Here is a 26,701-nt window from a genome sequence, read left to right on the forward strand (position 1 = left end):
CAGCATAACTGTTTATAGCTTGGCTGTTGTGCATGGATTCACCAGGGAGAGTGAAATCTAGAGTCAATAACAGAAGATTTTTTAAATTTGGCAAGATTCATTTTATGGCTAGACTTGTAGTAGATAAGTGCTGGATGAGTGATAATGTTGGCAAATTACTGAATGGTATTTCTATCAGTAAGAAAGAAATATGGGTAAATTGCACTTGTAAGTCTGCCTTCCTGAAGTTATGTTTTTAAAATACGTGGTAGTATCCCAAGAGGTTTAGTGCATTATTTTGTCATAGGAAGAATGATTCATTGTGAATGGTTAGGGCATAGCTGTTATTCAATAGATATATAATTTTCCTATAGAGATACTTATTAAAAAAATAATATTTTAATATGCTTTGGTATTTTTTGTGCATATAGAATATCATGCTATATGGAAACAACAAACAGCTGATTTTTTTTTTTATTCTGGCAGGTATCTAGGTAAATATGTAGCCACATTTATGGATGAATGTTAAGTCTTCCTAAAATGATAAAGCAGCATCTCCTTCGAGCTGCCTGTGGGAGCTTTAGGTTCCCTTCACAAATTAGCTTTTGCTATACAAATGCAGTCAGTGAAAAAAGAGAAATGTATAGAGGGAAGCATCACAGGGCAGTAAGTATAATGCCGATCATACAAATTCTGTTCTTATGTAATAATTAACAAGAAGGCTGCATTGGAGTTCAAACTGAGATGAATATTTAATGTTATGACAGGTGAGTTACTAAATGTAAAAGAAAAAATCTCAGGCAAGAGAAATCTACATATCTTTCTGTAGACTCGTAATTCATAATATTTAACCAGCTATACTGATCAGGTAGCTAAACTTTTCAACTGACATTTCCTTTAAAGTCCCATTTAACCCAAAGTATTCTGTGATTCTATGACCCATGCCCACTTATAAATCAGAAAACTAATTTTAACCTGAGCTTTCAGGTTGTTCTTACAACAAGGACAATAATTACTTCAGTGTAAAACAAGAAAAAGCTGATGAATACTTACACATTTTGTTATGTTTAGCCACAGAATGATTTACCAGTGGATTCATTAAGATCTTTGCTTAAAAGCACAAGAGTTGCATTATACAGTAGTTATAACAAGATGTATGTATAACCCCCTCTACAAAATTCTTTTACTCTCCTTTCTCGTTATCTAAATCTTTTGGTAACACTAAGTTGATAGAAAAGTTATTAGTAAGTTGTGACTCAAACTTTCTATGCTGCATGGTCATAAAACAAATTTATGCTTAATTTCAAGTCATAAGCATCTTTAAACAAACTAATTTCCCATAATGTACTGCAAAGACACTTTACGTAGTACTTGAAATCTTAGCAAACCTCCTCTCTAGAATTTGGTTAAATTAATTTTAAAAATAAATACTTACAGTAATAGAATCAAAGTTCTATTCAGATTTTAATCTCACCATTTGAACTGCTTTTTGTGCTTTGATGGTTATTTCTTTGTCATACATATCCCTGGTTTGAGTGAATCAGTGGAATCCATTTAAGTCTTCACTTAGAAGCATCTGGCTTGGAAAACAATATATGTCAGCTCACTCAACTCATAGGGAAAAGAAAGTTGATTAAAAAACCATCTTATGGCTGATCCGTCTGCTACCTTGGGAAAAAACACAAATCCACAGCTTGCTGGTTATGAAATCACTGATCGTGTTTTTCAGCTTTCTACATCCTCTGTTTCTATTAAGGTAGCATATTACCTAGACTGAGTGTTTTACAATAATGCATTAATTAGGTTGTAGGAATTCAGAAGAGAGTAAAATGAGATTTTTTTAATTCTCAAGTCGTTCAAAGATGGGTTGAAAGCAATGATTTTTCATTGTGGTAGATTTTGAAGTCTCCCATCTTTCTCTTCCACAGGTTGCTAAAGGTAAAGACAACCGAACTGGTGGAAAGCCATGACATTTTAAAGTATATTTTTATCTAAATACTTTTTACAGAAACCGTTGGGTTTGCAAACTAGAAATTTAAATTAAGAGTATTTAACTCTATTTAAGGTTATGGCTCTGGCCATTGCTTATGGTTGTTAACATCAGAAGCATATTTTACAAACAGATGGGAAGCTCAGGTCTTTGACATTAGCACAAGTCAAAGTCATTGAGTTCCATTGATTCCAGGAGTTTTAAACACAGCCTTATCTTTTAGCTGGGAGATTGCTTTATAATGACTATCAGAAACATTTGTAAATATTTGTAAGAAATTATCACTGAACTCTATGATAATCACTACTTGTCTTTAAAATCTGTATACTAGCAGGGCTGAGATTTTGTTTTGTGGAACTGATTTATTCTGAGTTTCATCTTATACTGAAAAACAAGGCCAGTACATTTTGGGCAATATGGAGCTGCTACTTTTCTTAATTTTTTATATCTAAATAGGATTTTATTATTTCATATGACTAATATATAAGTAAGAGGAGTTAAGCAGTAATAGCTTTTTGACTGTGATTCTGCAGTTCAGTTCTGCTTAATATTCAGTAAATAATCAATTCATAATACAATAAATTTCAATTTAATTTTTAATTAAATAGGTATAGTCCATGGTTTAAAAACATGCTTGAGTCTCCTTTTTATTGGCTACACATAATTCAGGAAGACAGTCAACTGTCATTAGGCAGAGAAAGATCAGATTTCAGTATCTGTGTTATTGTTTAAAATATTATTCAGATACACTTTACAGTTTGTTTTGATTAATACTGTCTATTACTGAGACCTTGAATTACTTGGAAATTATTGGAACCATGTTTATGTTTATTTTGAAGGAAATGAAGCATTGAATTGTGATGAGCAAAGTTCTCTCTTGGAACAGGAAAATAACAAAATAAAAAATAACAATACTCTGATTGAAGCAATCTTCACAGTATTGTCTTACTGCACTTTATCGCCCAAATCTCTTGGCATTGCTTTTGAGTCCTACATGGAAAAAGAGCTGCTGTGGAATTGCTTATACAATATGACAGGTATTTAATTTATTAATAAGCATTTCAAATCTGGTGTTAAATCTTGGTTGTTTTTAGACATGTAGTGAACATTATTTTTACCATAATAAATCGGGTGAAATTATGTTAGCTTACTTCAAAATTACAGTATTATTGAAGGGTTTTGTGCAGTCAGGCCATGGTAGGAGTGGTGAAAATTTTGAGGAATGCAGAGGTTCCAGAGCAGTGTTTGAGTGGTCTGATTACCTTAAGTGTCTTTCTTACCAGCAGACTGGCTGCAGAACGTTTTTGTAGGTCTCTACAAGTAGAGGTTCTTCGCTTCTATGCATTTAACAGCTCCAGACCTTTGCTGCAATTTAAAAGTAAGGAAGCATGGAAGGAAAGTGGAAAAAGAGAAGGAAGGACTTCTTTTCCTGTTGAGGGAGAAGTAATCTGATGAGCATATAGGCTCTGGTGTCAACAGGCACTCAGCCTCTTTATTTACTGTTGAGAGGGAGAGCTGCCCTCACAATTAGAGCAACTAATTCTACCCTCAAAGAAAACCAGTATTCAACCAGAAGAAAGAGGTGAGGCTTAGAAGGGTGATACTGCAAATTATGGATTAAAAGCAGGAAGGCTTAACAGAAGAGGAAGAAAATGGGAGAATGCAGGAGGGGAAGTAGAATTATGAACATCCCAAAATAGAAAACAGTGATGATGAAAGTGCTCAGGTACTTCTCAGAGAAAAATGGGATTGCAAAAAATAGAAGTTTAAGGTATAAGAGGATGAAAAACAGAGAAGTGGTGCCTGGAAGCTTCCAGAAAGACCATGATTAGATCAGCAAAAAGTAGAGGGAAGCAAACATATGAGCAAAGGATCTAAGGATCTGACATGTCAAAACACATTTCTGATATCCTCTGCAACACTCTGCCTGACAATTGCAGCTCCATGACAACGGAGAAACTGCAGTTTGCTGTGGTATTAAGAATGTGGAGAAGATTGATACTTGTTGTAATGTCAATAACTGTATTTAGGATGGTGTGTTTTGAACATGCAATCTCTGATGACATGCTGTGTTTCTGTTGATGACTATTATTTGTATGTGTTTTTGTTTCCAAAGTACTTTTTTTTTCCTTTAGTGTCTGTAGCATAACAGTTTGGGTATCTAATGAATGCAACTTCATTAATACTATCAAGACAAACAAGTAGAAAATAAGGTATATCTTTTTGCCTCATTGATAACTTGCCTAACAAGTAATTGAATGTTTTCCATATAAAAAGGAAGACATCAATCAGCTTAAATTGAATTTTTATAAACATATCAGTGGAGAAATGATAATGAAGGAAATAAATTGATTTTTTTTTGTCAGTACTGTATTAAAATGGTACCAAGATGCTATATGGTTTTGTATTATACTCTTTCTTTAACTTGTAATGGACCAATAGGTCTAATTTATTATGAATCATAATGCTACTTCTTTTCCATAAAAATGCTGAAAACACTTTCTGAAACAGATTTACACAAATGAATACACTTACTGAATATTTAATAATTCTTTCTTCTGAAGTTTCCAGTTTTGGTGAGTCAGAGCCAGAAGTTATCAGATGCTTGAAGTTGACTTTGATTAATTCAGTCAAGGGTGTAGTGAAACAGATAATTTCTTTGATGCATTCGTGGGAGGCGAGAGAAAACTATGGAACATACCAGCACAAGCAAATAGTTCCTGAAAGCTTACTGAAAACTGTTCCAAAGGAATGGAATTACACTCCTCGGGAAATGAAGAGAAAAGAACCTGGGAAATGTAGGTGAAATTTATACATAATATTTATATATATACAATACATCCTCTAAGTTTGTCGTAAGAACTTTTAACTCCTTTGCTCCAAAACTGGGCAGTTAGATTTTGTGAGTTGTAGTATGACAATGAACAAACTATTTCCTAACATCCTGTGGTGGTTGGTTGGGTTTTTTTAAGTACTTTGCTTTAAAATTCAGTTATTCTTTCTTGAGGCTTACGCCCATACATATACAAACAAGATTTTGAAAATAATCAGTATTGTAGTATTGATAATAATAGTATTGAATATGTTTTCAGCATCTGGCAGTAGTCAGATGGGATTCAAAACAAAGTGAAGAATAATGCCTATACTTCAGCCTCAATGGCTGTAAACAGTTTTCCTTTTCATTATCATCTTTTTATTCAGGACTGTCATTCATCCCAGCTTTACAAGACAGCAATTTATGCTTGAATAAAAAAACCACTGAAACTGTTGCAGAATATACTACTGCTTGGTTGTTGAAACAGTTAGTAAAGAAAGAAATCATATACAGAATAGGAGGTGTTTTGAAGGTGATTAGGTGTAAAGCTGATTTCTGGTGTGCATTTTCATAGCCCACAGTGCCTAAAGCATCTGTCATTTCAGGTCATGGTTCAGAAGGCTAACTTTTGGAAACATTTCATGGTAAATTATTTCCACCTGATTATTTTCAGTACAGTAGTATGTTCTGGCAGAGTTTTGAGTGTGTAGATTGTGGCCCAGCCAGGGCATAAATCCATTCTTTTTTTTCATACATCTTCACTGTACTCTCATTTTAATCTAGAACTTGTATTGCTATTTTATGCTAATTGCTATGTGTGAACTGATATGCAAGAGAGGTAAGACTCCAGGCTTCAAGACAATTTAAATTTGTATGTGTGATATCTAGAACAGATATGGCTTCTTTTTATAATAAAAGAAAAACATGCAGGTGCAATGACATGGAGCTTTTTTTAGTTGTTTGGGGTTTGTTTTGGTGCTATTTTAAATCTTGATTTAAGTCCATGCTGTGGATCACCTTTTGCTATACTTTTTCATTTTAAATGTGTCTTGGGTTTTGAGCAGCACAATTTCTCTCTAGTTACTTTTATAGCTACTTTTATTACCTGGAATCTTTAAAATGCAGTGCTATCTAGTGTAGATGTTTATATGAAAGATGATAAACTGAAGTTTTGTTGTTTTGAACATAGAAAGGGATTGATAAAAAACTAGAGATTATGAATGTGTGTAATATTCTCATACACTAAGTGTAATGCTTCAGCTGTGAAGTTGAAAAAAAATTACAATTTTGAAGACAACTTTTTAGCATTCAGAATACCTGAGTATTGTCTTTCTCATTAATCCTGTAATGACTGTGCACAGTAGGACTAATTGTTAAGAGTCACAGTCTAAATTTGCTGCTTTTAATTCACGTGATTGTTTCGAATTTGTGTGATTTATGTGCAGAAACCATAATAGAAGTGAAACTACAGTGTTGAGTACTTAAGCTTTTTGCCCATTTTCACTACAAAAGAAAGTTAGAAATTATCATGCAATATTCAGAAGCATGTTAGAACTGTAATGTTAATGTTAATCATATCATCTTTTCTTTCTATTTTTAAGGCTTCACAAGGCTTGCAGCTCAAGCAGTATCTATTGTAATCAGCAAGTTACCTACAGTGATTGCATGTTTGCCTCCCCCAATTAAATACTTCTTTTTTCTGGCTGAGAGAAGAATGTCAAGAAACTTTGCTGAATTGAAGAAAGCTGGTCTGCTTGTCTGGAACTTGATTGTAATTATATGTCGGATATTTGAGGATGGAAATACTGCAGAATTTTTAACAGGTGCAACACTTGACAGATGGAGCAAAGAAAAACTCAGTTTAGTTCGTGTATGCTTAGAAAGTATTATGGGAAAACAGAAAAGTGGTCCTAAGCAAGTGACCCAGAAGATTATACAAAGCATTGAACAGCAAAGACCAAACTGGATTGAAAGCCAGTTGCTGAAGGCAAGAAAATTGAGCATAGACTGGTAAGAGCTTAGTGTTTTTCAAATGCAACTGTTTGCTCTTTATTTTACTAGATTATTGGCATGTCTATGGCTACTGCTCAATTTTAAGGAAAACAGATGAGCAGTGATCTTATATGAAGCGCATTAGTCCTTAATATTGATGGAATATTGATGGCTTCATACATGGATTTGTAATTTAAGTTCATTGCTGAAATAGTAAAAGATGGTTGTTTCATTAGAACAGTGTGTTCATAGTACTACAAGATTTCTTATTTTCTTGATGAGCCAAAAATGTGGACAAGTCCATTGTTATAGCTTTCAAAATGTTAACAGGTACTAAATATATTTATAATTTAATTTTACTGTGGTGAGTAAATTAAGAGGAACTGTAAGAAGCTTTCAGTGTTCATCTGTGAATAAAAAGCTAGCATACTTCATTCTATAACATATCAAACCCTGAGGCAAATAGGGTATATCAACACAGGACAAGAAGAATATCCTGCTGTGCCTTTCTGAGAAAATACCAATTTTTCCTTCACATTTGATATTAAGATCTTTACAGTGATTTTTCAAGGAGTTGTGTACATGTCGATGTGTTTGTAGTCCAGTCTGTTTTAATGCTGCAGTCATGTATCATTCTGCAAAAATACCATTCATCAACTTTGCAATATTAGATTTATTGGAATTACATGACTTAATGAATTAAATTGTAACTACTGAAAGTAAGATGGCTGTTTTTTCAATGAGTATTCTTGAAGGTTGCAGTCGTTGTTGTCATGTCAGGATCTGTCCATATCAACAAAGGATACAGTGATTGTAGGTTGGAATCAGTGATACCAATGAATAGGCTTTCATGCAGTGCTTTAAGGGACAGTGTCCTGTTTCTACGAGCAGTTAATGTGGGTAGCAGTAAGCAGTAATAGCGTCACACAATCGCTCATTGACATTGGCCTTTTCTTATCTTTACATTTCCATTTAATTCTAATTTACAAGGTCTAATCCAATGATTAAAAGATTGAAGCCAGATGCCAGTGATTGAAGGAGTTGTAGAATAAAAAACCATGATGATAATTTGTAAATTGATACTTAACACAATGGTCCCATAATACAATTTCTAATGTCACTGAGACAATAGGTACTTCTTAAAATACAAATACAGGAAGACAATATTGTGCATAACCTCTAAAAACTAAAACTTTAGTTAATTTGCACATCTTCTGAAGCTGAGAATTTTAAGTTAATATACTGCTGTATTTTCTTTTGTAAAATACCACAAAAATGCTGTGTTATACATTAGGTATCAGGTTGTGGAAAGTAAACATGGAAAATGTTTTCTGTATGGGTACAGTGTCAACCAAAGAGAAAACTAACGTATGACTAGGCCTGGTAATTTTAAGCTTAGATTAATGAAGAATACATTACCTGCTCTCCAAGTGAGCAGTTATTTGATGCAGTTAGGAAATTGACTCCCCTGACTTCAGTTGCATTTCTGGAATAGAAGTCTAATATGAATGTTATTTTTCTGTTTTTCATTCAAATATTATGAGTCAATATCTGGGGGGGAAAAAAGATCCAGTTTATAAATAGCTGAGAGATGAAATGTAGAGATAAATGTTATTATAAATGCAAATTACAAAACTAATATATTAAAGCTCAAATTCAAATATTCAATTAAAGTAAGTAGCAGCCACATAATTACTAAACTAAAAGTAATCTTTCAAGAGGAGATTTATGATTTTCATGTGATTTGTTTGAAACAGAAATTACTATATTGGAAAATCTAAATTGGTGTTATGTAACTGTTCAATAATTAAATTATTTTCTCATGTAGCTGTATGCACATGCATATATGTATTCATAAATGGTTATAGACTTCTAATAGATACAGCATGTGAATGAAAAAGACCCCTATAAATTTCAAAAATTTATTTGGGACTCACCTACAGAGCTGTAGAAATGTCTTTGAAGTGCAGTGGGTTTTTATAAGCAAAATTCTTGCTTGATTTTGTGTTATGTTATTATTATCAGGACTGCTACTTAGATAAAAAGTCTAAATGTTATATATTAACTTAATTTTAAAGAATATTTCAAAAATTATAGTCTTCATTGAAAGGTTCAGAAAGTGGCACTCTTTGCCTGCCTTGTGTACTGCCTGAAAGTATTAGTATTCATTAAAATAACCTTCACTTTATGGTAGCATCAGAGCTGTAAACAGTCATGTTAGATTCTGAAAAACACACGTCCTGAGAAGAAAAGAAAGGTCTGTCTTTGCAAAGTAATTTGTCGAATTGAAGATTATTGTTTTTCATCATGGTGACCCTGACCTTGCTGGCTGGGTGCATATACAGATTAAGATGAATGCAGTTATTCCTTGGCTGAGGTCTGCCTCTCTCAGGGCACATTCTTCCTAATGACATGATTGATAGGCAGTCCCAAATCCAGAAAGGAAGTCATTAATCATAGTGCTGCCTGAATCCAATCATCTGCTTCACCTGCACAGTAACGGGCAGTAAAGGATACAATTTGGGCACTGGCACTGATACATTACTTTGTCAGAGGTTCTTAGCTTTTTCAATGTTAGTCACTAAGAATTTTGACAAGAAATTCAGGTTGTATCTGTACATGGCATCAAATATCAGCCTTAAGTGTGCTTTAATTTAAAGATCAATTTCTTTGAAGCTTTTCTGTAAAGTACACCATAATAACAGAGTATCACTTCCAGTCAGCAAAGAACAAAATTATAGTTTATATTTTGAAACTATTTGCTCTGTAGGACATTCTGAAACTGCATGTGGAAGCAATATCAGCATTAATGTCCAGCAGCTGTGCAGCATTTCAGGCAGCCTGTAGGTCAAACATCAACTTTCAAAGTATGACTTTGTAACCATGGCACACTTTCAACAGTAAACTGCAAGCACAGTGGTTTTGTTTTCAGGTTTTGGGGGGTTTTTTGGTGATTTGTTTTTCGTTTTACTTTGAAAACGATACAATATTGATTTTGCTTTTAATTGAGAATGCTTCTTTGGTTTATTTTAACTTAATCCAATAGTGTCTGTAGGAAGGACAATATATTCTTGTTAATCTTTTGAGTTCTTGACACATACATGTCAAATACCTGTGTTGCTTTGAGGAAAATTTTAGTACTTTTTCTTTCTTAGACTTTATCAGTAACAATAGTGAGATAGTAACTTGTGTTTGTGTGTGGAGAGCAGACTGACAATGATCAGAGATTTGAATGCACAATTGTGGAGGCGTTTGGGAATGTCACCTTCAGATTTTCCTTGGTAGAGGTTTCACACAAATACAAAGAAAACAAGTAACAGTACAGGGCAAAAAATGCAACAGGTGGCAAATAGGTACCTTTTAAATGGTAAACAACATACCAGTGGAAAGAAAAATACTTCAATTTAAAACTTCTAACCTATACTTCGAGCAATGGCTACTTTTCTGACATGTTAATTAGGCTTTAATGTGTGCTGTGATGGGCATAGAAAAGTGAACAAGAGATCGAAGGTAAATGCCATTTCTAGTAGCAGAGATACTTCTGTAGGGGAAATGAAAATATTTGCTACTTCTATATCCTTAAAGAGTGTTTTGTGTGTTCATCTTTCTGATTAAGATGATAAAAATTAGTATAATAATGTTATTTTGTAAGTATTATGTGAGAGATATATATATACAACAACATTTATGCAAGTCAAGTACTTCCAGGTTTTTCTGAATATGTAGTTCTAGCTGAGTTTGTGTTAATATTTTGCTTCTTAGAAATTTAACTTAAGACTGTATCTTTCTTATATTCTAGTGCCTCAGTCACAGTTAAAGGTGCAACGTTAGAGGAAGGAAGCATTGCGCTTGGATTCACTGAGGATAATATAAACATGATGGTCCTGGATATCTGCCACAAACCAGGTGGTAGCAAATACCTGAGGCAAATTTATCACATCATCCGGCTCAATGAGGTAGGGAAACGGCCTTTTCACAGAGCAATTAGGTGTGTACTGGCCTGGGGCAGCGTCTGCTGGCAGCTAGGGGTTAGTCAAGGAGGTAATAATAGTTCTTAGAGTCAATATAGAATCCTATGTTGTATTTTAATAGAATCCATTCCGTTTAGGCTTTTGTGCATTTCTACAGAAAAGATTATTTTATAGGAAACACTGTAGATTTTATTTAGGTACTTAGACAGTAGTATGGCTCATAAACTTCCTTCAGTTTCATGTTGTAGACCATAGATACATTTTGGAATCTGAGCACAGTAAAAAAAAAAAAAAATTAAAAATCAACGAAGGCTGTTGAAGAGTTGACTGAAAAAAATGTAAAATTACGTGTGGTTAATTAACTCTCCTGATTTAAACAAGCAAACATACAACCCCTATGGCTGTACTGAGGAAGTAAATGCATCCATATGAAATCTTACTCAATTTAGACAATTCTGTTCATCTAAAGTGCTTTTAAAATTACAAGAAACAAATTCAGATTTATGGAATTTTGGCAATGTAAAAGAATTACCGCATTATTTCTAAGGCTGTTCTAAATTGCCCCAAATTACCAAAAGCATTCTGATTTTATTCACTTAAACATAGGTTTGTTTAAATTGTACAATAACACAGTTCTACACAACTTTATTAAGAAAGTTCTGTTTATTAGCTTTAATTACTAAATTACCTGAATGCGTAAGAAGGTGCTGTTAAAATCATGGCAAGTATACGGAAGTGTTTACAATAAAATACAAAATAATACAAATGCAGGCAGAGGCCAGGATTTTGCTTTTTAAAAAATTGGTAGCAAAAAACCCCCACTAGGCAGCTATGTCTGTAGGAAGGCCATAGAGTGCACCTTGGGACTAACACTGTGCTTCTGAAAATCAGATCCAACTGTTTAGTTCCTAAGTACAGGCTTAAAAGCAACCTTTATGAATCTGTCTTCGGAAGCATTAGAAGCAATGTAAGTATATATGTAGAGATGGCAACCTAACATTAGTACAGTACTGAATCTTTTCAGGTTTCATCTCAAACAATTAACTGGTTTCTGTGTAACTGGTTTGGGAAGTGAAGTGAAAATTATTACTGTAATAAACAAAACCTTTTCACCTGGAGCACATTCAGGATTACTCTTAGGTATAAAGGAGTGAGGAAAAGACCACCGAAAATAGCATATAGTCCAGTAGTTAGCACAGTTACCAAGGGGACAGCATATGCAGGCTCAAATTTTTTACTTCGTGGTTTAGACCAGGGAATTGTATCTGCATCTCCCATATCTGAACTAGCTCCCCAAACCTCCATAACATTAGCTATCAGCATGGAACTCCTTCTTTTTCCCGTTGGAGTTGTTTGCCTTGTAGAAATTGCAGTAAAAATGCATTCTGTAACTTTCAGGGTCAAAAATAGAATCATACCCTAGTTGGAGGAATAAAATGCACATGCTGGGTTTTGGAGACCCTGATCCAAGATCTGACTCCTGTGAGTATTTGGTTATTTATACAAAGTGGAACAGCTCCAATAGGAGGTACAAGGCTGAGAGAATTAGCTGGAAGAGGGACTTCAGCCTGACTTTCCACATCCCAGGTGTCTCTCCTTGAATTTCTGCAGCTAGTAGGACCTTTTTTAAAAATAGAACATTCCTCAGTGGAAAAAACTGTATTGTTTTAAAAAAGAAGAAAAGAGATCCTGACCAGCTTGACTCAGAAGGATGTAACTGTATTACTTTCAATTGCCTTTGAAACCATTACAAAACATTTTAATGCTTAGCATGGTATTATGATAATGCACTTTTCAGTATTATTTTTCAAAATCTAAATTACGTTTAATGTGCATGACTATGAAGAAATAGATTTGATTGTATATTCAAAGGTCTGTCCTTTTGTTTAAAGGCTCCTTGGAATGTCAAGGGATTGTTTTCTTAAAATTAGTTTAGAGATCTTTATGCTACAGTGCTTAGTAATCATGTGTAACTAGAGAACAAAATGAGGAGACAGAAAATTGTTGTTCTCAGTGATGTTGCTTAGAAAAGCGGGTGAAAAGGGATATGGATTATTGGAAACTGTATTTGAAAATAGAGATATCATTTTACAAAAATTTGTAATAGATACTGTAGTACTCAAAAGAGCTTGCAGTCCTTCATGCATTTGCCAAAAATAATAATAATTTAAAAAATAATTTTTTAGTAATGCCAACAAAAGAGATAACTCTTCTGAGCTGTCAGGCTCAATAATATTCTGTATACTTGGTTTGATGCCCAGTCAGTGTAGTGAGGATATAGTTCACATGTGTACAGATGTGATTATATATTTTCACATTTTTGAAACATGAGCCTTTCAGAGCCTACAATATTTACTATACTAAAGGAGATCTTAACATAATATATATGCCACTGTTGAATAAATCTCTTCATCAAAACCAAAACCACAGTATTTTATTAAAGACAGAAAAACACCTTTACTGAGGTCAGCTGTATACCACTTGAATTTTTCGAACCCCGGCAAGCAGGTGTTACCAAAATTGGTGAAAAGCTCCTTCCTAACACCACTGTAGCATTAAGAAGCAGGCATTCTTTATTACAGCACCGTATGCAGAAGGGGATATTTCCACCAAAATTATGCATGTCAAGTACAGAGAAGATCCCGCTTATATACTATATTTTACTTACATATTCGTTGATTTTCCCAGAATAAACATACATATGATAAGAATTTCCTGGAGACCAGTAACATGTTCCCCCCCCTCTTTGCACATGCGTTCTTCTGTCCCAGGGGTCCCTCTGGTGGTCTCCGCTGGTCCCAGACCCCAAAGTTACCCGTTCAGTGAGCTGGTTTTGCTTTCCAAATATGGAGTGGAGATGGTGTACCAAGGCTGGTTCATTATTTTGTTGGTGTTTAAGATGATCCTAGAATAAGTATTGTGCCATTTTGTAGAGTACTGGTTTTGCAAAATAAATATTGTATTTTCTCACCAGCTGAGCAAGTAGTCCTTCATTTGGCAGCGCATGGACAGCTATTTCCGGTATTGCTACTGAGAAAGCAACACAGTCTGCTTCTGCTGGCTGCATTATATCCAAAGGGCTGGGTTGCTTTAGTGCTGTCTACAGGTTTTGTAAAAATGTGTACATGGAAGGCAGTACATTTACAAAAATTGGTAGATGTATAGAAATAACTTTTAAATAACTTCCTTCACCGTGGCTCTAAAATCTTTGTTATGGCATAAAGGAATGAATGAATGAATGGAGAATAAAAATCCAGATATTCTTAAAAGCTGAGAAAAACTAGCCAAGAGAGGGCATGTTTTCACGGTTCGTTTGTGATGTTGTTTTAAGCAAAAAAAGCTCAATTTATTTTTCGTTTTTTGATTGGTTGGGGTTTTTTTCCATACGTTAAGACAATTTTGTGATTCTCTTGGTCAGACATGACATTCGGCTGCAACCAGCAGAGAGACAGTCCTTCTCTTTCTCTTGTCCTGGTGCTTTTCCACTCCTAGGCCCCCCCTTTTTACTAGTACTAGAAATCATTTTGCTTCTTTACCTGGATGAAATTTTTTTTTTCTTCTGGCTGGTTTCACAACATATGCTAATGCCAACACAAGAGAGAAACAGCTACAGTCAGTGTGGACTGAAAGTGAACTTGTGCCTTTCAGGTCAGGGTGTAGTTGGGTAAGTTTAAATAGATGATGAAACTCTCCTTTCAGAAAGAGATACTGAGAGGCACAGGATGCCTTGGCAGGTAGTTTGCATGTTATTTCATCTCAGTAGTACTGCAAGTAAGAGAAGCATTTGCATCCACCCATCTTAATGCCTCACCTTGAGTATTTGCTCAATGTTATGGACTTCATTTTAATAACAATAAACTGTTTAATCACAGTAGTCTTTCCAGCAAATAGATGTGTAAATGTTTCATTATCTAGTTCTTCATATAACGGTTCTTTTAATCAAAACACTTCATTGGCCTGCAATGATGATTTATTTACGTAGTAGTTGAAGAAGTGAAAACAGAAAAGATTGTATCCAAAATAATCATGCATCTGTTATAGTATAGTTTCTAAAATGGCAATGCAAATCATCATCTTCTTCTAGTCCTTGAATGCTTAAACAGCTAAAAATAACTTTTGTCAGGAAATTTAATCCACAAACACCAGAGGTTTATGTCCAGAAAGGAGACAGAGGAGTCCTGTTACTTTGTTCGAATAAAGGGAGAGGCCATGGGGCATTTCTCTGGGGTCTCTCAAGTTTTTGGAGGGCACAGCCTCCTATTTATCCTAATTTCCCGACCGCATTTCCCTCTCTCTTTCCCCATTGGCTGAGGTACTTGAAAGGTACAGACTTCCCGAAATGCCTAATACCTAAGACTCGCTTCTAATGTATAACCTCCCCTTTATTTTAATTCTTATGGAATTTATGGTTCTTCCCATTGTTTCTTTCATCTCTCAAGATCCAATTTCATTTATCAGCAGACCTATAGTTTATTTGTAAAGACATATCTCTTTCTTTCCATTCATCAATCAGTAGAACCCTTCCCATTGTTTTCTCTCTCAGTACTAGTTTTATCTTTCAGCAGGCCCACAGCTTGTTTGTAAAGACAAGTCCCTCATTCCTTTCACTTTGAAGAGTGGGAGAATATTTATTTCATGTGTTTAAATAACTGTTTAGAACGTGTTCATCAAAGAATTGATTTATAGTCATATAGTAATTGTTGAATGTTTTCCAAAATGTTTAATTCGAAAGACATAAAAAACATTTGTTTTTCATTTCTACATATACCTAACACATATGTGTGTATGTTCTCATTTATTTTATATATATATAATTTGACAACAATTTCAAAACAATAGGTTAGATTGTTCTGTTTTGCTTCAGTTGGGTGCATGTTTTTGGAGGTTATTTCTTGTTTATTGTAAAATGGTAATATTCTTAAAAAGTTATCTATTTTTTAAGAGATTGTTTATTCCCCGCTTATTAAAAGCAACTTCTATCAAGCATTCTGTAAACTTATGCTTGAAATGTAGGCAAATTTCACTTAGAAAGCTAGGTGGCCTGTACTATATATGTGGTTGCTTTTTCTTTCAAAAGGAGTATTTGAAAGAGCAGCTGTCCTGGGAGAACTTTTCTGAAGATGGTGTTACCTCGAGTCAATGCCTGCCTTTGACACTGAAGGACAGAGAAGAGCAGCCTGACTTCAACCCTTTCCAGGTGTACAGACAATCTTGTGCAAAAGTATTCAATCAGGTTTGTGAAAATCTGAGATCTTGGTTGTGGTATCATTTTTACTTCTTAGTCTTATTATGATCATGATAATGACAAGGACTGAATGTATGAAAATGAACTTAATTACATGTGCTCACATATTTTATGAAGTAGAAAGGAATATTATTCCTTCGGAATCTAATGAGTGTACCCTCTACAATATCACGGTGTTCAAAAAGCCATTACCATTGTTTCTTTTACCGGAATTATTGCATGGAAGAGCAGTTTGCATTTACTTATACTTTCTGTGTTCAGTATACTGAAGGAAAGTCCATAGTAGCAATGACATTTATTACATCTGTGCAATAGTACATAGGGTTAGTCTTAGTCCTTCAAAAAAGTAATGTCAGAGCTCTTTAAGTTCACATTTAGAATCTTCCTGATGGGTCTTTCACAGAAATGTTGAACAGTTAAGTAAAAAATGCTCTGGAAGTACAAAGATTTTACAGAAAAGTGAGACTAAACAGGGGTAAAACACACACACACATACAAAAACCCCTAACATCCATTTCTCTGTTTTTCTAAATCATGCTTGTAATATGCAAAGGATTATAATTTACTTACAGAATTTAGTTTCCTGATAATGGAGCAGTTAAAGAAAAGAGATCTGGTTGCCTAAATCTCTGCTGGAGCCCCCCATGACCAGCTCATTACACAAAATGCTAAATAGTTTCTGATATCACTTTGATACTTAAAAAATCTTATGTCATCATTTCTCATATATTCTTAATACATCATCAGTGCTTTTGATTCCAGCCTTCAATTCAAATATTTGAAAAGAAATGGTATTACAGTGACATGAAATTCACTTAACAGACTTGTGTAGAAATGCATCCTTTTTCAGTGCAGCTGTGCTTCTTCACCGTGTACTCTCCTAGCCCAGTAGAAATTGGTCTATTTCATCAGTTATATTGCTGTAAAATAGACTTGTTTTTCTTACTTGTTAATGAATGCTTAATCATTGTCATGTTGCAATGAAAGTGTTAATATACTGAAAAAGGAGACAAATACCAATTCCGCAGGTCTTGTCACTGCAGAGAAACATGCTTTGTAGAATCCATGGATCAATAAAATCATAGAATAGCTTGAGTTGGAAGGGATTTTCCAATCAAGAATCACAGAACCACAGAATGGGTGAGATTGGAAGGGACCACAGTGGGTCATCTGGTCCAACCTCTCTGCTCAATCAGGGTCATCCCAGAGCACATGGGCAGAGAATTGCATCCAGATGGTTCTGGTGCAATATATCTGGTGCAGAATATCTCTGGTGAGGGAGACTCCGCAGCCTCTCTGCGCAATATGTTCGGGTGGTTGGTCACCCAGGCAGTAAAGAAGTTCTTCCTCATATTCAGCCCAGAAAGTACTGTGGGCTGCATCAAAAGAAGCATGACCAGCAGGTCAAGGGAGTTGATTCTGCCCATCTGCTCCATTCTGGTGAGACCCCACCTGCAGTGCTGCATCCAGCTCTGGGGTCCCAGCACAGGAAGGACATGCACCTGTTGGAACAAGTCCAGAGGAGGGACACCAAAATCACTAGAGGGATGGAGCACTTCTCCCATGAAGAAAGGCTAAGAGAATCACAGCTGTTCAGCCTGGAAAAGAGATGGCTTTGGGGTGACCAAATTGCAGCCCTGCAGTACTTGAAGGAGTCTTACAAGAAAGGTCAAGTGTGGATACAATATTGCTGATAGCAAGAATTTTTCCAGCTCTTTTCTAAGTCCGTGAGAGACTTTTCTCTTTCACAGAAGATATTCGCAGAATTTTGTAAACCATGAACACCTGCAACCTTGGAAAAGCCTTGTTTATGGTACAGTAGAAAAATATTTTGACAATGGATGTTTTAGGATTTTAGCCAATCACCCCAGAAAAGGTCTATAAAAGAGTTTGTAAAATAATTAAATAAATCAACCTTGCTGCACAATTCCAGCCTGCTGGATCTTCTCTCCTCCTCCCTATGGCTGCGGGATACAGTACAATTACTACGGTAATAGTGAACATTCTATGTATTCTGTGTTGGTATATGTAAAAAACATTGTACATCATTTACTCTTTTTGTTGCATTTAGTGGAGATAGCTCAGTGTAGTTACTGTGCCAGATGTAGGTTGAGCTCTGGGGGCTGGAAATGCCAGGAGCCCCAGGCAAGAGGCCATGAACTGGCCTCATATCTTTGCACAACAAAGTACCTGTGGCACCAGCCAGGTGACTACACATTCAGAGACAGGGCAGGAGCCGATGACTCAGCTGGAAGACACCAGACTATGGAGCACTTAGACTGTGAGAGGGTGTAACAGCCTGTGTAGGAGCTTGAGCTGTTACTCTGTCATTGCATTGTGATAAAATTTCTTTAAGCTACCAGACATCTGAGACTCTCCTATGGGAAACCTTGTCTGACTGCATGGGAGTGGTGTGTGCAGGGAGTCAGGTGGGGAACCCATCAACTTAATTTGTTTGGTGTGAAGGGGCCTCAGTCCCACCTGTTAAAGTCTCTTGGTGGTGAGAGTGTGACTGCCAGAGCGCTCCTGAATGGCCATACAGGAAAGTTTTCTTCTAAAGTTTTGCTAATTGTTTCCCATTCACGTAAAATTTAGCAAGGTACTTAATCATAGTTTCTATGAATTTTACTGCTCCTGAAATCTGGACCACTGAACTGCTGTTTCAAGATCAACTAACATTTTTGTTGATGCTAAGTAAATTTCTTACCTTTCAACTGTCCAGTTCAGTAGCTGATTCTAGGAATTGTGTAATTTCTGTTAACAATTTAGCCACTTCATTCTTACATTCTTGCAAAAGTCTTAAACAATCACCATCTGGTCCTAATAACTTGTTGCTCTTGATTTTATCTGTTTGTCCTGATACCTCAATCTGTGCTAGTGCTACTGCTCCTCTGTTATCTAGTGAGCTTAAGTCTAGGGTATGCAACAGTATCAATCAATGCTAGAAAGAAATTATTTCCCTTTCCTGAAGTGGCTTTTTTTCAAACTAATCCTTTACTTTTTCACAGAATTGATCAGTCTGTGGAATTTTGTGAGTCAGAAATTTTATCTGGTATACTTAAAAATTTCCTCTTTGTTTTCATGACTGTTGCTACCCTATAGCTACCCTATAGCTTCCCCTATTTATCCCTCTTGATTTTACAAGTACTTCCTCCACATGCATTCATCTATTTTTAATTCTATTTAATAGAATATATTATATATATATATTAATATATATATATATATTGTATATATATTTATATATATATATAATATATATTTAATTCTATTTTTAATTCAGTGTGGAGTGTAGAATAGTATCCTGGTTTCTGCCATGTAATGCTCTTCTTGTACGGTTCACTTAGTCGAATCTTTTCTCCTTATTTCTCATTTATCAGATGTTCACCTTTTCTTATTCATTCACTTTCCACTTTCACAGTATTTTGTATTTTCTTTTTACCCTTATTTCCTTTTCATACTCTGTATTTCACCTTTGTTTTTCTACTTTACTTAAACATGCATGCCAAAGATGAGGGTTAGGGAGTAAATTAAGTAAGGAGAAGGAAAGTGATAAAATACAGATGGAAGGAATAGGAGGGATTGCACTGATTCTGCTCTCCCAGGTGAACCAAGTGCTGTCTCTAAGAAGAAAAAGATGCACTCCAAGTTGAACTTTACTGTTATTTAGGTTTATTTCCATTGTTTTGACTTGCTTAAACTTTTTTTTTTAACCTACTCAGTGCTCTTTTAGTGTTACAACAATAACTTTGTATTTATTTCCTACCAAGAAGGTTGAATTATAGTCACTATTTGACCACTGCTGACAATGAAACTGAATATTATGCAACAGGATTTACTGTTTTGTAAACATAAGAATGTTGTGTGTGGTCTTTCGTCTGCCCACTATTATTGTAGATTGCTTTTATTTATTAAATAAGTGATATGGAGCTATATTTGTTTATATTTCTGGATTTAATGCTGTTTATAAAAACCATCTGGTGACTAGAGTGCCTTAAAAAACAATAGACAACTAAACCTTCACTCTAATTATGATACTGGTTACACCTTGAATTTTTCATTACAAACTTTTTGCTGACAGCAGAAAATGCAAATTGTTGTTACATAAAAAGTTACCAACTAATTTGCTTTTCAGACAATGAGTTGAGCTCTCAGACAAAGTAGTTGATCAGAATGCCATCAACAGTTGTAAAAATAATGGTTAAAAAACTGATTTATCTTTTTATAAATAGTGGCTATGTCCCTAATTAATTAATTAATTGCTGTCTTATTGGAATAAAAACCTTCTTCTGTGGACATGATTGATATCATCTTTCTAAGTCCTCATTCTAGACCCTTCTCCTTGGTTAGTATATCACAGCTGGAGCCTTAATGTACTGGTCATATTAATGCTGATTAATAACTAACTAGCTTCTTGCCATGTATCAACAGTCAGCCATTACTGAATGGAACTGGAATTGGTCAAGCTTGCTGCCAGGTTATTTGGGACTGAATCAGATGGCCTTCAGGGTGCTGCTGACACACAGGTAAGGGGATTTTGGCAAATAATCACATTTTCCTTTTGTATTTTTGACTTTGTAATAGTGAATTCACAAAGATTTTACTGGTGCAATTTATAAAATGAACTTTGCATTTCTTTTTAAATACCCAATTTTAAAATGGAGCAACTTTTTTTTCTGTTGTATTTGATCCATACTCAGATAGCTTCCAGTTCCTGTTTTGAAGAGTATAATTTGTTCTTTCTGTCTGAAAACTATATGGATATATGTTGATATTGCACTTAATAATGTTTTGGAAAAAAATTATTAACTTTCGCAAACCTATTCTGCTCAGGGAAATTTCAGCACAGAATTAAGCAATGATTACTCAAGTTGCAAAGTATCTTAAATTCAGTTGTGGGCATGCCAAGAGTGGCAAGAAATATAAAGGGTTTCCTTAATAGATCTTAATTAATAAAACTTATTTTAATATTTTATTGCCTTTTTACTTGTAAAATGTAACTGCTTAATTTTTAGGCAGGACTGATTTGCTATCTAGAAATTAGAGTGACAATTTCAAAAGTGTGTGAATTTGCATGTCAAAAATGTTTTGGGTTTTGTATCCCATTTTCTCAATTTATCACTAGCAGTTAGTCTTAAACATTTAATTCTTCCTTCATTTCATATACAAAATATTTGTACAGTGTATTTCTAGTTTTCTGTCTTAATTGTGATAAGATTACTCCTTTCCCTACCCAAATTGTTCTTTTCCAAAAGTTTAATTACACAAGAAGTCACACCAACAAAGGTTTGTTATTCAGTTGTCTTCTCAAGGTCCTCTGCTACCCGTTACCAGACAGACTGTGAAACTGTGCAGACTTTTGGTGTTAAATGCCAGAGACAATACAGTACTAATTTTTTTTTTTATAGTTCTCCTGTTGATTGCTATCTCATGTCCTTCATTAAAAATGAAATAGTTTGTCCTTTTAAAAGAGACTGTCATAGAAACTCTTTGACTCAAACTGGTTCTTGAACTACTCTTCATGTCATCAATATGAGCCAAAGGGAGCAGAAGACTGCTGTGATTTGCTGAGGAAACATATTGTATGGACATTTCATATTCACTGTTCTCTTGAAACTATTTTATTTTTCTTTTGATCTCTATAGACGTTATAAAGAAGTCATGTGTATGCCTCCTCTGTCCTTCTCTGTATTTCACACCCATGTTATATCATCTATTTCTTTTAATTTAATAAATTCCCTAATTGTTGTCATCTTTCCTCATTTGAAAATTTCTTCATTCATTGCCCTTCTGCATGGTAAGGAAATTCTCATCTAGAAATGACATTATGCAAGCCATTAATAATTAGCTCATGGATTTATTATTTCAGCCACTCTACAGACCAACAAATCATTTAGATCCACTGTGATCATAAAGTAGAATAGCTAATCCAGTATCTGCCATAGCAACCAGCATCTTCAACACAGCTTGTCTTTATGTAATTTTATCTTTAGCATAGCTAGTGTGTCTGCTCATACTTTCCAGCTGACTAGGACAATTCTAGCTGTTCTTGTGGTTACTCAATCAAGCTTTGCAGTAAGACTTAGGAGAGCCCTATCTTTAGGTGATTCTTCTTGCTCCTTCCTAGAACTGCCTAAATATCAGCCTTTCTTGTGCTCCACACTTAACATTCAAGCTGAATGAGTGCGTGATTATTTTGACGTCCCATTTATAATGGACCTATTCTGTTTGTACTGTCTCCCTCCTGAGACGAATTAAACAAAACCACGGGCAGTACTTGAACTATGTCAGAACCATCCGTTTATAAAGTGGAGTGCCAAAATATTTTAATTACTTCTTTCTTTGACACATGCTAAAGCTTTCCCTGAATAGTTATGTCTGTGCAGGCAAAAATGTTTTTACCAGTTCACAGTGATGTTGGAATGGTATTTATTTCCTTTTTTTCATATTTCAAGAGAAAATACTGTCAGTTGCTTATGAATTAAAAAAGCATGGGCTTTCTTTTGAGAAAAAAAAAAGTGAAAATGCTTAGGGGACTCATTTGCAAGGGAAATGCTCCCCTAACCTAGTTAACTGAGTTAGGTGAGAGGGTGTTTTGAGAGCATTGTCCCAGAGCCAGCAAGTGTTAGGTAAATTAATTGGTTGGTGGTTAGGGGAAAGTAAAAGACTTTCAGGACTGGTTAAAAAGGAAATGAATTGTTGTCTACTACTCATTGCTGGCTTCACACAATGATGGGAATCTAACCATGCATTCCTGTGATCCTCAAAGTAGAAGTATCCAGGAAATTTTTCAAATTAAAGATGTGGATGGTTATAGGGCCCCAGAATTCTTTCACTGAGTCCCTCAAGGGGGCTTACACAGGTTTATTTATGTACCCTGAGTTAGGTGCAAGTTGTTAACTGGCAAACTTGAGAAAATCAGGGAACCTTAGAAAAAGTTTAAAGCAACATTGAATCAACATAAAGCATTTGACAAGGCATTAATTTAGCAAGCTGTAGGCCCATTCAATTTAACAAACTTCAACCCATCTGATTTTAATTTACGCAGACTTCAAGAAGAAGGAATTAGAAGAAGGGGAAAGAGAGAAAGAAAGAAAGAAGAGATATGATAAAGAACAAATATAGTTACCACTGTGGTTCCAGCAATGTTTCTGCTAATATGGGTGGTAGGTTCAAGACGTGAGCTTGCCTCGTGCTTGGCTTGAGTATGCTTTGGCTTTCCTGGGCCCTTCCCCCAGGTGGGATGTCTGGTCTGGTAGCTACTCTGGGGCTGGGTTAGGGGCTCCAGGGGCAGGTATGGAACATTGCCTCCACCGTGCCACTGCAGGGCTGGGATCCAGGCTCTAGGGGGTGGGGTGGATGGAGCAATGCACCACCTCCCAAGTCTTGCCCCTTTCCCTACGTGCATCTGAAATGTTTCAGGCCAGCAATTCTCCTCACAATGTTAATGATACTATTTTATTACAAGGTTATATAATATAGAATGCCATCAGGAAAAGGTAATACAGTTGAGCAGCAAAGAGTAACATAGGAAACTTAATGTTCATCCCTGTTCACAGTTCACCTTTAGAACCTATAAAAAAGTTTTCCTTATGGGAAAGAAACAGATATATAATGGATTCCTTCCCTTTCTAGTTTTACTTCTGATTTTTGTTTTCATATCTATCTATCTATCTAGAAATAATATGCATGTGTATATATTATATATATAGTTTGAGCTGCAAGAATATGTTTAAACATATCTCTCAATTATACTTGAAACAGTATCTTTTAATAATAAGACCATTAACATTCAACTAACTTATGAACTTGATTTACACGAGTTTTATAAAATGTCTTGCATACTTACACAGATGCATGCTGCTTTTTCAAGTCTTGGACTCAGTTGTACATCCTTAGCTACTCCAATAACAAATGGGGATTCCTTACCTCTAATACATATATTAAAACAAGAAGAGCCATAATTTTAATTACCTGTATCTCAACTTTTAATTAGTGTCCTGCTCATAAAGTTACAATTGCTTTTGTCTGGCCAAATCAGCATGTTGAAACTGTGCAAGAAGTACTTAGCAGTAGGCAAAAAGCTGGTGTGTTATCAATATTTAAGTACAGTTCCAGAGCTCAGTGCTGTGCATTATCATTCTTGTTTATGTACTCTCCTTTATGTATAAGTTAAATTTATGATCATTTATTTTTAGAGAAGTATCTTGGCAACTTCTACATGGTTAGAAGATACTATTATTTTGCTGGGCATAGAGATGTGACCTGCCTTCTGCAGTTGTACAGGACTTCCAGGTGCGCTGAATACATTACAATAATGTAAAGATATTCCTATCACTATAAAGATGAGAAAAAATTAGACGTTTTTGTAATATGTGAAGGCATTATCCAATATTGCAGTAATTTGCAGTTCTGAGGAGGAATGGCTGGGATTCTCTTCTCTGTACTTAGGGAAGTTTCATGGAGCACTGGTGTCTGTGCAGGGACAAGTAGTGATGTAGGATGAATGATGTAGATCCTGCTACAGGAGCGCCCTGGGAGCTATAGGAACAGACAGAGAACTCATGACTGGCAAAGCCAACAACAGTCAGAACCTTCAGAACAGAAAGCTTAAGAACTTAATAACTGAGAGGGGAATGGGAATGTGGTTTTTTTTCCATACATGTGTCAGGTGAGAAACAGTAACAAGTTTGAAAAACCGAAGAAATTAAAACTTGTATTTGTTCAAGTGGATAAGAAATGCTATAAAAAATGTCTTGACTCAAAATTAGAGTATGATTTCCAACAGATAAGCCAGTGTAGCTCAAGAAGAACTTTCCAGAAGATGTTTGTACAGTGAAGTGAGCTTAAATAGTTTTAAGTTGGAAGAGGATAGACCAAGTATCTAGTCAAGTTTTGGTCATGTGTACTTTTGTTAGATATTCTGAACTGCCCAACAGTTTCTGAAAGCAAGTAGAAAACATGGAGATGTTTATATGGCTTTAAAGAAACTATAAAAACTGAGTAAGTTTGTTTTTTACTAAAACTGGATAAAATATGTAGGCTTTCTAGTAGGCTTTGTTGCTACCGCTGCAAGTCAACTATTAGTGATGATTGGTGAAGAGCTAGGGTGTCATTAATACTGCAGTAATCACCACCTGCTTGATGTTACTATAACTGATGTCCTTATAATGCATATGAGAACATTTGCTGCTAAATATATAGAAAGTCTCAGATGCCATGGACTACGGATTTTTTCATAACATAGTCCGGACTGCATTCTTCCTGATGAACTACTGGACTGTTTAGAAGTGAGTCTGCTTTTTGAGTAGGTAAAAACTATCATTAGCAGCACAGTGCTGTCCTAAGATTGAGAAAATCTTGTACCTAGTGTCTCTTTTTTAAAAATCCTTTCAACTGTACTGCCTTTTGCAAATTCATTTGTTAGTATAGGTGTGGCATCTATTCCCCTTATTAGGGCTAGGTGACAAAATTACATGTTTTGACTTTGTTTAAGCTTAATAAAACTGAAGTCAAAAAATCTTGTTTAGAATTCTGAATGATTGCAGGGCAAAATTTGCATAGCTCTTGTATATTCTAGTGAATACACAGACACCATCTGTTGAGAATGATAGCCATATGGTGAACTATTTATAGAAAATGTTTATATTCATTGTGTTGTTGATTATCTAGATATCCAGAAAACGCTCTTTTAAAATGTAGTTTATCAACACATGGAAAAATTTATTATGTGGTTTTGAAACTGAAAAGAATGCCAGCAAACTGCATGTGTTTTGTTGTCTGTGAAAGACTCTTTATAAAACTTTACAAAAGCCTAAATCTGAGAAATAAGTGAAAAAACCCTCCAGGGTATTAAAAGGTAGGAAGTTCTCTAACAATTTTCTTTATGAAAGAAACAAGTGATGGAAGAGCAGTTACTGACATGATGCCAAGACAGAGAGCTTAACTCCATGTCAGAGGACAGCAGTCTTACGTCTAGTGTACTTCTAGATATGTTAGTCTGTCTTCTAAACTGCAGATGCTCCCAGACCTTTTGTACCCAAATTTGCTGGATACTGGAAATTCATATTGATGCTACAGCTACAAGTCAACTGTTAATGATGGTTGGTGAAGAGCTAGGGTGCCATTGATATTGCAGTAATCATCTCCTGCTTGGTGTTACTATAATTGATGCCCTTATCATGCATATGAGAACAGGCTTTCTGAAAGGCATGGGAGGCTATGAAAGGCAGTATCTCATTGCTCCTGTATCAGAAGAAGCAGGTGAAAGGTATTAATCCATTATTATACATCTCTTGGTTAGTCACAAAGTCAGGTTTAGACCCTGGTGCTGGATGTTCCAGAAAAAAGCCAATGGGATTTTGTGGAAAATCTCACTTTGACCTTTCTGGGTAAGCAAGGATCTTGTTCCGTAAATGAGTTGGTCAATAACAAGGTATATGTCACATCTGTCACCGTAAGGATTATCCTTCCTCTGCTTATCCTTTTCTGACATAGCTAATCAAACCGTACAGTGACCTTAAAAAATCTGTCAGAAGTAGGCTTAGTTCCCTGCCTAGCACTTTTAAAGCACTGGTGGCAGAGCATACATTGGTAAGCAAAAGGGAACAGTATTACATACTGTTTGACTGCCACTCCAGCTCCTATCATGTATACAGTTACAGCATGAATTTCACAAGTAAATGAGGTTAAAGATGAGGCTCCCCATA

At 35.3% G+C, this 26,701-nt stretch overlaps 1 protein-coding gene across 6 annotated transcripts in view; it reads left to right on the plus strand.

Moving 5' to 3' along the window:
- The window catches only part of KIAA0825 (KIAA0825 ortholog), a 246,300-nt gene that overhangs the window by 108,906 nt on the left and 110,693 nt on the right, over positions 1–26,701 (plus strand). For 3 of the 6 annotated variants that reach the window (XM_039567661.1, XM_039567666.1, XM_039567662.1), the window contains 6 exons: positions 2,809–3,006; positions 4,534–4,767; positions 6,386–6,794; positions 10,576–10,732; positions 15,825–15,980; positions 20,424–20,518. In XM_039567661.1, coding sequence (XP_039423595.1) covers positions 2,809–3,006; positions 4,534–4,767; positions 6,386–6,794; positions 10,576–10,732; positions 15,825–15,980; positions 20,424–20,518 — 1,249 coding nt within the window. Of the gene's footprint in view, positions 1–2,808; positions 3,007–4,533; positions 4,768–6,385; positions 6,795–10,575; positions 10,733–15,824; positions 15,981–20,423; positions 20,519–21,291; positions 21,736–26,701 lie in introns of those variants that run through there. The other 3 variants (XM_039567664.1, XM_039567663.1, XM_039567665.1) reach the window with 3 other exon arrangements.

Source organism: Corvus cornix, chromosome Z, assembly GCF_000738735.6.
Source record: "Corvus cornix cornix isolate S_Up_H32 chromosome Z, ASM73873v5, whole genome shotgun sequence".
Classification (NCBI taxonomy): Eukaryota; Metazoa; Chordata; class Aves; order Passeriformes; family Corvidae; genus Corvus; species Corvus cornix.